General features: G+C 35.8%; 1 protein-coding gene across 7 annotated transcripts in view; it reads left to right on the top strand.

Moving 5' to 3' along the window:
* The window catches only part of PDE11A (phosphodiesterase 11A), a 135,105-nt gene that overhangs the window by 12,134 nt on the left and 110,583 nt on the right, over nt 1–12,388 (top strand). For 5 of the 7 annotated variants that reach the window (XM_083841026.1, XM_083841024.1, XM_083841023.1 and 2 more), the window contains exon 2: nt 4,734–4,892. In XM_083841026.1, coding sequence (XP_083697152.1) covers nt 4,734–4,892 — 159 coding nt within the window. Of the gene's footprint in view, nt 1–3,018; nt 3,217–4,733; nt 4,893–12,388 lie in introns of all 7 variants that reach the window. The other 2 variants (XM_083841028.1, XM_083841029.1) reach the window with 1 other exon arrangement.

The following is a 12,388-nucleotide window of genomic DNA, read 5'->3' as shown; positions in this document are numbered from 1 at the left end:
TTAGCAGTGTTTTTTAATAGTGGAAAACTTGACTTTATAATTCCTGGGTGTTCTTGCATGAAAATACTGCCTGTACAATTACAGTTATAGTGAAGGCTTTTGAAAATATGTATATTTTGTATCTGGTCTGTCCCTGATTTCTGAATAAGACTTGATTATAAAAAACTTAAAAGCAAATGCTGCATTCGTATCATCAACATTAATATTCCTTAGCAGCCAGGAGCCCAGTGCAGATGAAGACCTTGTTGTGCCATGGGCTGTTCTAACAAATGGGATAATAGTTTGTATCACAAAATGTTTGCAGCCTAATTGAGGGCTTCTCTCTGATTTAGCAGCTTTGTTATCAGCTGCTAAACAGGCCTCCTTGCTCAAGGTTACTACCCTGTAAGTAGGGGTGGATGTAAATTTTGTGCAAGCTCCTCAGCCTTCACAGGTCACACTTGAGTATTGAGTTTTTATTGATGCTGTTAAATCCAGCTAAACCTCTCAGCTAGATCCTACCATGTACATCCTATTACAATATAATAAGCGATGGAAGAAAGCTGAGGGGGGAGCATGGGGTGTAAAAGGAAGGTTTGGGACATAATGCAGGTCATCTAGTCATTCAGCTTTCTTATGTGTGTATTGCTTACCTCAACAATATTAACGCTGGCAGAAGTAGTATTTTTGTTCACGTCTCCTTCCTCATTACTCTTCCCAAACATCACTAAAATGAAATTCCTGGCTGCTCTTCCACAAAAGTTTAGGGACAAAGTTTCACCTGACATCTTGATTACTTCCATCTTTGTACCAAGTTCTTGATGAGGCTTGTCTCGATCTCTTCCTTTTTCTACCTAAATGCATTAGCTTCTCTATAGTATGCTTATTGTACCTTTACTCTCTGTTCCAGAGATGTAATGTCCTTCTGCAAAAGGTAGTCCAGTTCTCTAGCATAAGTGAGCAATTTGATATCAATGAGAATATCACCAGAGCAGGTCACTGCATATCTGGGACTGAGGCTGTCTGCTCCAGGATCCCTGTGCCTTAATTCTTCTGTTGTAGACGTCCCAGCAAAAGATAGAAACAGGAAGCTTCAAAAATCCACTTGAAAGAAAATACAGTATAGCAGGAACAAAAAAGACCTTGCCTTGATTTGAGTCATTAAAAATAAACTTGCTATCCCAGGGGGCTTACCACAGCTGACAGACTTGTTCTGATTGTGATGGTGAGAGGACCAATGGGGATTTTTTACAGAGAAATTAGGATGTCAGTGTCTCTTGTCATGGGCAGTGAAAAGATGACTGCTGTATTTAATGTGGCCGTTGTTGGGGAGAAGCCCATTATGTAGTGAGATGCTTTCAATGTGTGGGTTTGCCCCTTTTATGAAAGCGCATCAAGTGCCTTACGCTCACTGTATGTGCCTGGACCCAAACTGAAAGGTGATTGTTAGTCTCATAAATGTAGAACTGAACCTGAACACTTCCTCATTTTACAGAATAAGGACCACAGGTGTGACAAACTTTGTGGACAAATGCAGCGTCCAGAATAAGGATGGAATGTGACTTTCTATGTACCTATGAAAAAGCATAACTTATTACTCTAGTTTGGGGGGGTAAACATAAATTATTCTTGTTATAGGAATTGTAAGCAAGGGAGAAGCTTTTTACAGTGCCCTTTCCCGAGTAAATAACAGATTGTAAGTTACAATTGGATTAAAATGCTCATTGTAGTGAACCTTGTTACTTAAACAAAAACTTTTAGTTAAACATAAATTTGCTCAATTTTTAATCTGACCTCTTTTGTCTTACAGTAATGTATCTATTTTTAAGTGCGCTCAGATAAAACAAATCCCAACTCACTCTTCAGTTTAACTCCTCCTTTAAGATTTCTTTTTTATAAGGCTTACAATTAACAATGTTATTACTAGCCAAGGCTGCTTTTCAGTTCAGTTGTTCTCTATGTACTCTACTGAATTTGTAGAAAGCAAAACAGAGCAGGGTCTGTGTCTCTTCAGTTACACTAAGCATATCAATATTTCAGTCACAATAACTAATTCTAAATATTAGTTCAGACATTACCAAGAAGCAGTTGGGAAAAAAAAGCTTAATTTATTCATTGGTGAAGCCTACTGTGTGATAATTGCACTGCAGTTCACTTCTGGTGTATAAGTAGCATGCCTTTCTAGGCAGGTTTCTGTACAGTGCAGAACAGTTCAGCCTCTATTGAAGTTGATATCAAAGTGCGCAAGAAGCATGCGGAAAGATCACAAGATCAGGCAGGTCTGGGCCCCTGATGTTGTTATTAAAAACCATTCATCATGGGGGTTCTGTTTCTCCTAAGGAAACTGTTAGGCACAAATAATTCAAGGGAATCTCATTGCCTTATCAAAGACTGCATATTAGTAATCTGCTTTTCTTGGAAGCAAAGGCTGTTAATACGCTCTAGAGGCAGAAATAGGTCTGAGGAAGAACAACAGACCCTAATGAAGTTATAGAATTAAAACAGGGAAAAAAGAATGGTATAATAAAACAGAATCAAGAGCTTGGTGTTCTGTGGCAAAAATGTTATATATGAATATCACGGTTGGTATTAATTCCTTATGGTTAAAGGGTCTGAAAATTTGTACAAAGGTATAAACTAAACAAATGTGTATATTATGTTAAGTGAGTGCAGATCAAAGGTTACTTCTAAATCATGTCACTTCTAAGGTGACTAAATGTTTCTGTAGCATCTGCAAAGAACAGATAGAAACAATGATAGAAGCAGATAGAAACAGATGTTTCTATAGCATCTGCAATCAGGGAAATAGAAGTAGGAATAAGATTGCCAGGAAAAAGTCTGTCAACTTTTAGTGTCAGTAAAGATATAACGAATTCTCTCCCTGATCTCAATCAAGTTTTATCTTAGATCAAGGACTATATGGATTGTTCTTCCACCAGTGGATGCAAATGTACATGAATATTTCATAGCCGATATTGCCTAAACCTTTGGAAACAAAGCTCTTGCTTCCTGTAGAAGAGCTCAGTTTTCTCATGTTAGGGGAGCCAGAACTGTCTGCAACATGAATGCTAACTTCACCCTGGAGGAACAGAGCTGATGCCTGGAAATGGCAGAAATTCCCTCCCTGGCTGATGGTTATTGAAGATGACCCTCTCCCATGTGGACTGGAGATGCTGTTAGCGCTACCTCTTCTGAACTTCACAGGCTTCTTTGAGACACCGATTTGCAGTTTGAGTGGTACGGTTTCAGAGCAGAATGGATTTCTGTATAGCACCATATTTTTAAAGGAAGTTTAGTTCAGTTTCCTTTAGCTTTTGTCAACCTATAATGAAAGTTATTTTCTCTTAAGGTTTGAGTCTTGCTCTGAGCCTTTTTTTCTTACTTTAAATGTTATTGTGCTTAAGAAAAACAGACTGTTTAATGGTCAAAAGTACTGTAATTTCCCCTTACTCTTCTGGTAAGCATAGAAAGTTGTATGAAGAGATATTTAATACATCTTTTAAACACTTATTTTGTTTGTTTATATGGTAATCTTTCTCCAGTGGCAACTAGCTGTGTGGATCCTGCAGAGGAAGCTTAAACTGTAAATCCAAGCAATATGCATAGCCATGTCTTCAGCTACGCTATACACTGAGAAATATACTGGCATGAGGGGGCTTTTTAAAATTGGATTTTCCTATACTTAGATTTCCAGAAAGAACTGAGGTTTTTATTGCATTTCTGTGAAAAAGCATTTTTACCCAATTGTAATATTAGCCATCATAGCAAGCCTTGTCTGTTTTACTAAATTTAAAGTGCAGCAGGCAGAGAAGTAGGGCCACCAAGTGTCTCCATCTGCTTGATGGAGAAATCACAGGCATCTACAAAATACAGATGTGAAATGGCAGCATGGCCTAACATGTATGTGTGTATATGATCGCATTACTAATTCTAGATATCAGTCTTTGCTGGATGTCATTCAATAAGTGTTCCAAAAAGTAGTGGTACTTCATTAAAGTGATAAAATGTATTCGTTCTAAAGATGTCATGTTGTTACCCTACATGTATTTTTGCTGTTTCTAACTGGTTATAAAGATGGTAGTTTGTCATCCTTGTTTACAATTTACTACATTCTGGAATTCCTACAAGTATTAAAGCATCTGTTTTGTCACTAAGGCATGAGGCACTACTTCTAGTGTTTTAGGGTAAAATGACTTTTGTTGGTTGCTCCAAATCAGTGTGTTAAACCTGAAGTGAGGACTATCTATATACAACTTATTTTTTTAAATATATATTTTTTATGTATTAGACTTAGTAGTACTTGCTATTAAGACTCTACATCTAACCCCAAAGCCATTCAGATACTGTACTATACGTGCAATGCTCTGACCCCACATGAGAGAGGAGAGGCAACAAAAAGCATGAACCAGTGCTAGTTTTAATAGATTAGATTGTGCTGAAATTTAATGTCTCATTTTAATGAGAAGCAAGCATTTATTCTCCTTATTAAGGTAGAAATGTGAGACTTTACATAATTGCACTCACAATGCGTTGTACTGATCCTCTTAGAGAGAAATGCTGATTTTCATTATATATATATATATATTTTAGTATCTTAACTGAAGAAAAACAGCTAATAGAGGATAAGGTAAAAACACAGATGCAACAGCATAACTTTACTGTATAAGACATTGAGGGAAATAAAGTACTTTGCTACCTGAAGAAAACTCAGATGTATGACATGCACAGTAATACTTCCTTATTTTCTTTTGAAGGATCGACGCTTTAATGATGAGATTGACAAACTCACTGGATACAAGACCAAGTCACTCTTATGCATGCCCATAAGAAACAGTGATGGAGAAATTATTGGTGTTGCCCAAGCAATAAATAAGACTCCTGGAGGTGCCCCCTTTTCTGATGATGATGAAAAAGTAAGACTGCCTTTTTCTGTTTTCTATCTTTAATATTAATAGCTTGGCAGGGAGACTCTTCTAGAGGTACTTATTGCAGGTGTTATGAGTATAATGAGTACGTCTTCTAGACTTTGTAATTGGGTTGTAATTAGTTAATTTCTCAGATATGATACCAGCACAGCATTTTATTGATGTATGACTTGTTTCTTCCTTTTTGTCCCTATTAAAGGGGAGGGAAGGGCTGATGTTAGTACTTATTCTCTATGTCCAGCTTGTGTCTTGATTTTTTTTTTTTTATCATTCCAGGTTACCTGTCTTTACTTAAACCTGCTACTGATCTGTTTTTAATGCTTTCTCAACTCTGGGGGGGAAAAAAAAAGTCAGTAGACCTAATGTCTTAAGATGTTATTGCAGCTGTAAAGCAGAAAAGCTGACTCTTGTTTCAGGAGACCTGAACTTGGTGTTGTACTGTTATCACTTTTTTTCCTGATCTCTTGTTTAAAAATAATGTTGGCTTCCATGTTAGCTGAATCACTTAGTATGCACTGCTAACCTCAGATTAAGCTAGATCTGACATTGAAGAATCACTTTGAATCCCTCTTAAATTAAATCTTAATCATTCCGATTTTTAGCTTCCTTATGCGTCTTGGAGTTTGTTACTTATTTGTGCTTGAAAACACCTATTTGCATGGGTGCCTTTCTTTATCAGCCAGCCCTTCACTATGTAGCCTGTTTAGTGTAGGTTAAGTTTTTGTAGATGGTATCTTGCTGTGTAGAAGCTAGAGTTTCGAAGACCTATCCTCTAGTATACTTAGAAGTTATGAATTAAGTTTAAGGGCTCAGGGAAAATATGTGGTCATTCTGGGATAGTTCAGAAAACTAAGATCTTAAGTTATATTTAGAAGGAAAGACTAAGAACTTTAGTACCGAGGCATTCTATATAGATGTTAATGCATATACATCCCCTATTATAAGAATAATACCTTGTGTGCTTTCTGTCTTAAGTAGTTTCACTTCATAAAGAAATGAAACATGAAGAGGGCAGCTGACATAAGGAAGAACTTGTACCTCCAATAAATGAGATATTAGGTGCTGATTCATAATTAAATTGGTAGAAGTTCTTGCTTTAGGTTCAGATTACTTTTTTGTCATCCTATAACTATTTTATGAAGATCGGGTACACTGAGGAGTTGTAACAGATATGGGGTAGTAGTCCTTGTGTTAATGTTTAACTGCTTAACATAAAAAGTACAGGTCTTAACATAAAACATGCATCTGTTCAATAAATGCAGGGGATTGTGCATCTGAAACTTCAGTTTACCACTTCATAAATTTCATGTGGACTTTCCATGAAGTAAACTTTAATAGAAAAACTTCAGAGTTGACTCTTGAATAAAGTTTGTTAAGAAATTTAATTTTTGTTTAAGCAATAGTTTCTCTTTTTATATAGGTACTCTTTCAATAGAATATTTGGTGAAAAATTTTAGTAGAACAAATACAATTTTCTGTTTGTAAAGAAAACCACAGCATGTTTATCATCACTGAATATTCACTTTTCTTTTTTGAAAAACTACATGTAAGAATAAGTTTATAGGGAAAACTATAATAAAGAAAATTCTAAGGTTGCTGACTTAAAATCATCACCTTCTCTTCATGTTCTCCATGGGATAAATGCCTGTAGCATTTACTAAAACTTTAATGGAGATCATACGTTTACCCTGTTGTTATCACAGAACATAGAAGGCTTCCAAGTGCCTATGAAAGGATAAAGAGGACAGAAAAGGGAAAATAGGTGTTTATAAAGTTAGAACTGGCGAGTAAGGGGAGCTCAAGTATCAGAATAGAGGGAACAGCAAGGATGGAATTTAAAGGTAGGGAAAACAGGAAATGGTGCTGGTGAATGCAGAGAGCAGGGAGGGGAAAATTAAGTTTTTGTTTGTTTGTTTGTTTTTAAAAAAAAAAAAAAAGAGAGAAGACTAGGGAAAAGTAAGGTAGGTCAGCAAGCTGTGGAGAAACAGAATAGCAATTCCATCTGACCAGGAAAGAGAAATAGAGTATCTTTCAAGCTTGTAATGGGAAACTACACACTTCTGTTTATATTAGCATTGTATTGAATCTCGTTTTTGTAGAAGTGTAGGTAGAGGCAGACTTGGCCCCTGAAAGCTTCTTATGTCAATTCAAAAACAGTTAATACACTAACAAGGTCTCTCTGTCAAGTATTTTGTATGTGTTGACATTTCTGTGCTATGACGAAAAGAGGTGTTAAGTAATGCCTGTTGGAAAGGAAAATCCTACCTTACTGGTTCATCTAAGTAGATGATCCTTAGAATCAAGATTGTATGATGTTAATGAAAAGCATTATAAAGCTAAACTAACAGTTTATGAAATTTTAAACAGCTTGTGAAATATTACACAAATCAAACTTGTTTTCCATCGAACATATGTTAATTATATTTTAAGTACTTCTTGAAGTTGCTATTACATCTCTATTTTTTACCTGTTATATCTACAGCAATAAATTTAGGGCACAGTCCAGAACCATTTAATAGTTGTTGGAAACAAAGGTTTGGTGAGAATAGTCATACAAAGATTCATATTCTTAGTGTCTGTTAATAGCATCTGGTTTGTGTAGTGGGAATAATTCAAAATTGATTGTCTTTTTTTGAAATTTCATTACATGAAGGAACTTTTTTGCAGTCCTGGTGGGAAAATCCTTGCCAAGTGAAATATTAAGTGTGTACACTAAAGTTGAGAGAGTAGAGGACTAATGATTATTTTATACCTCCTATTAGTTATCAGATTTCTTCCAATAGAAACAGTTATGAGCAAATTTCTTTATATTACTTAGATTATTTAACATAGCACATGCTTGCTATCAAGTGGAGATCTTCAAGCAGTTATTCTTAGCAATACCTACTTACATGTGAAGAGCCAGCTTGCTTGCTGTGTACCCTCATATGCTTTTGGTGTTTTTTCCTAAATCTTTCATTGTTATATTGTGATCTGTTGTGCTCATGAGCTGTCTGTTAACTTCTTGTTAAGCTTCAGATTCTCATTGACCTAGCATTTGAATTGGAGGTGAAAGATTAGACTTGTAGCTGATTTATCATATTCTTATTTAAAGCACATTCAACAAATAAAAGGAGTGAAGTATAAGTTAGGCAAAGGGCAAGAATGCATGTGGTATGACAGACTAATAATTCAGACAACTCACTCACCAATTATTCTGAGGTATTATGTATGAGCTTTAAAAAATATTTTGTTAAAGCCAAGTAACTGGGGTTACCATTGACATAAATATTAATATTTTAAAACTGAAAAATTATAAGGGCAATATTAATTGCAGTATGTGTATTTGACATCCTCCTTTGGTTAATACTTTATTCTAACTATGTATTGAGTAAACGAGGAAGAAATTCAGTTCTGTCTCTGGCAGTATCAACTATTGTGGTACTGTGTTAAAGGTAACTTCTCTTACATGAGAATTTTTTCTATGAAGATAACTCTTCCTGTTTCTGCAAAGTGTCTGTGTAATTGATGGTGCATAGTACAAATAACTTCACAAAATAACTGTCAATTTTCAGTTGCTACTTCAGACATCTGAAAGGACGCTGTACTTTTAAAATATTTGCTTTCGAGTTGCTTTTGATTCTTGAAAATATTGATGTGGAATATTGATGTATTAACATACAAATCTGGCAGTGCGTGCTGAAATAGGTAGTCAAATGCAAATTAAAGAAATGAGACCCTCTCTAAATATACCCTTTATATAGGCACAGGGTATAATAAAGTGCAGAAAAAAGTATCTTGTTCAAAGTGTTGCTTTTATCTTCTATACACATCTTTGATAATACATTTGATTATCATGTTCAACAAGCAAAACTGTAAATGTGAGTTGTGTATTACATAAACATGTTTATGTAAATATTTGATTATAGTTCAGAGGTGGTGGTGTCTGCTTCCATTCACTGGCTACTAAGAGTATGCAAAATCAGCAAGTTTTCCATACCTTGATTGCATCTTTATTCTTGACTAGTCACTTATACCATTGTTATAATTAGAAAACAGTGCATTAAAACTCTTCAAGAATATATTAAATGAGCTCTCAGATGTAGGGTTTATGGAAAAATAAATGAGAATGTAAACGCTATTGTGCCCCATAACAGATTTCAGATTTAATGAGGCTCAGCAGTCTGTGCTGTTCTTTTTAAACCTGTGCTTTTAAGCTTCTTCCCTCCCTGTTAAGATGGAAGAACACATGCTAGAAATGCATGTTTTATCTCTAGGAAGCCAAAGGAGGCACTTCCAGGAGAATGTCTTGCAGGATGAGCACTTTAATTTAATGATGATATCAGCAAAGGTGGTTGTAAGGAAAGGGGGCAAGTGAAAACTAGGAGGAAAAAAATGGGAAATCCCTTCCAAAACAATGAAAGGAAAGATCTGCCTGGGTGCTAAGGTGATTCATGCAAAAAAGTCTAACTTAGCTAGCAAATGAAAGAAGCCCAGCTTTATATTGATATTATAATTTCTGACAAGTAGCATTCATCAGTTAGAAAATGAAAAAATAATAAACTACCCCTACTCTCCCTACCCCTGAGCCATCTCAAACAAATCTCAGTATCAAATAAGTATGTCTTCTGTTTGAAGTGTATTTCTATACTCAGTATTATGTGAAGCAATTAAAATAATTTGTTGTTGTTTGTTTTTTACAAAGCTACAAGACTATTGTATAATGAAATGTCACTTGGGGGCACTAGTGTCTTGAGTCAATAGGAAACAAAGAATTATGTTTTCAATTAGAATTAAGTAGATACAAGCATCACTTTATTCTTTTTAGTTATTTTCTGGAAGTTAAGAGCAAATAAAATATTTAAGATTTGAGGAGTTTTTAATGCTCCCAAGCTGTAACCAAGTTTGTATTTTGCAATATGTAGAATGGTAGAGTATTAGATTTCAAAGCTTTTGTAGTTTTGTTTTTCATGGCAAACTTTCAGGGTTTTTTATATCTCTGACCACAGCGTTAATAACATAGCACTACTAAGTTAATTTCCTGCATGTAATGATTGGTTTCCAATTGCCAAATAAACTCTTCTCCCTTTTGGTATAAGGGATACTCCAGCCATTTCCTTGTTTAAGAACAAAACTAGACTTGACAGGCATTGGCATGAGAGAAATTGCTGTCTCTCCATGAGTTTTGCCTCCCTAGTGTCAGTGGCTTGATTAACCAGACTGATGTAGAGATTTCTACTTTGAGATAGACAGTAATAGAATAGAAGCTATTGCCTTATTACGTTATGTTATGTAACTGGTAAGTCTTCAAAAAAAAAAAAAAAGATATATTTTTATGTATATTTTACAAATGGGGACACCTGTTCATCTGCATATAGGAAGATTAAAAAAAAAACAAAACACCACCTTGAAAAGAACTGTGCAGCCTGTGTGTGTTCCCAGTGCTGTCCTGAAGAGTCATTTAAGTATTTGTGCTGTTTACTGGTGAGTCATACTTGTTCCAGGACTGGTGAGAAACTCGACCTAGCAAGATCTTGACAGTCTGTGGTTTAGATTATTGTATGCCCTTTAGAGCCCTCTGAGATGTGGTGCCAAAACAAATCTAATCCACCATCAGAGGTTTAACAAGCAACAGCTCCACCATCCCTTAAACTGGTGTCCTTGTTCTCTTTGGCATCCTCCTAGCCTGAAAGAAATGAATCAACTGCAGGGAGATTACACAGGGGCAGCCAGTCTGAATTAAATCCTGCTTGACTTAATGAAAGGCAGTAGTTTGAATGCAGCAAGATCCTTCCTAGGAGGGAGAAGACCAACTAGATTGGTTGTCTGTGCTCTGTGGGTAGTTTTCTTAAGAACTATGTAACCAAACTCCAGGATTCATTTAGTGAACTTTGTGGTTTGGGGGGCCTTGAAGATACCATTCTTGCATGCTCCGTCATTTCTAGTTCTTACATTCCTAATAACAGCCCAGTGAGTCTAAATTGCCCAATTTAGTGTGCTGTTCTTGGTTAGTATTAGCTAAGGCCAAAATATATTCTATGCTGGGGTTACTATAATGATGAGTGACTTGCAGAAATTTTGCTCTACCTGCTAATTTGCCTTCTGTGAATTTTTACATGATGGGCTTAAAGTCATGCTGGGAGGTAGTTATCTCTAAGTCAGTTAGGACTGCTTCTTTACCTCATGGAAGTAATCAACTGTAAATAAAAATGTCAGGAGAGGGAATGATTCAGAGCAGGCTGACATCTGACTTGTGAAAATGGTGCATCCAGCTCTGAATATGAAGAATATAACCTAAAAATTATTTTGAATGCACTAGAAAGGAATGTAAGAAACAAATTGGCTAAAGAATCTTTTTGCATGTTTTGTACATTCAGTATGTGATGATTTTGGCCTTGAATGCTCCTGCTAACCTCTGTCTTGGTTCTCTGATAAATCTACATGGCAGTGAGACTCCAGAGTCTATTATTTAAAATTGGCATAATTCTCAAAGGCATCACGTGGACTGTATCTCATTGCATGATATGAATTTGCTGAAAGAACGCAGAAAATAACAAAGACATTTGAAGGATGAAGGTGCTGGAGCGCTACAACTATCTGGGAAAACTCTAATGGTCTATTAGGCACAGTTCTTGAAAGTACTTTCTACACAAATCTAAATTAAAATAAATCACAGTAACTGAATTTTCTTGCTGGGGGAGTTTAAAACAATTTGTCACTAAAATATTGATTTTTATCAGGGCAGCTTCACATCACTGGTTTGCAACCAACAGCACCAAGTGACTGCAGTGACTTATTTGAACGGACTTCTTTGTTTTGTACACACTGCCATACCTTCAGGTTAATGGAGAATGCTTAGTTTTCTTCTTAATTAATAATAAAAAAAACAAACCTCTAAACATGCTTTAACTTACGTCTCAATATCTTTGTTTTGAGACTGGCAGTTAATATTTGAATTGGACATCTTCATCTCTGAGGAAGGAAACATTTAAGACGTGTTACTGATATTTTAGTAAAATATTTAATTTCCAGTTATAGATGTGTATCCATATGCTTGGGCTACTTTGCTGTATGTGTTTATGGTATGTAGTACACTAAATCCATAATACCTGTTAGAGACCTTTAGGTGCTATCATCAAGCAAACGTGCTGTCAAATTTGGCTTCAGGAAGGATTTTTCTACAGAATAGCTCGGTGAAGCTTGTTTTGCTCCATAGTGAGAGTTGGGAAGGTTTCTAGATTCTCCCTGCAATTGCCACCAGGAATCTGAACCTGTTGGCTTTTCCTATATTTCCTGTGCTTGTATCTTAATACAGAGACTTGGACAAATAAGTACTTTATCCCCTGTAAACCTAGACTGTGATTCGGCTAATGTGTTTGTAGCATTTGATTTGGAGGCTGACTCAAAGCTCAAACTATATAGAAGAATTTCTGCTGACTTCATGGGCTTTTTAAACAGACTTTGAACATCTGCTTTAGGAGTATGTCACTAAATGCATACCCTCA

This window comes from Anser anser (assembly GCF_964211835.1).
Source record: "Anser anser genome assembly, chromosome: 6".
Classification (NCBI taxonomy): Eukaryota; Metazoa; Chordata; class Aves; order Anseriformes; family Anatidae; genus Anser; species Anser anser.
Note: the sequence above shows the minus strand (reverse complement) of the source record. Positions and strands in the feature narration are given on the sequence as shown.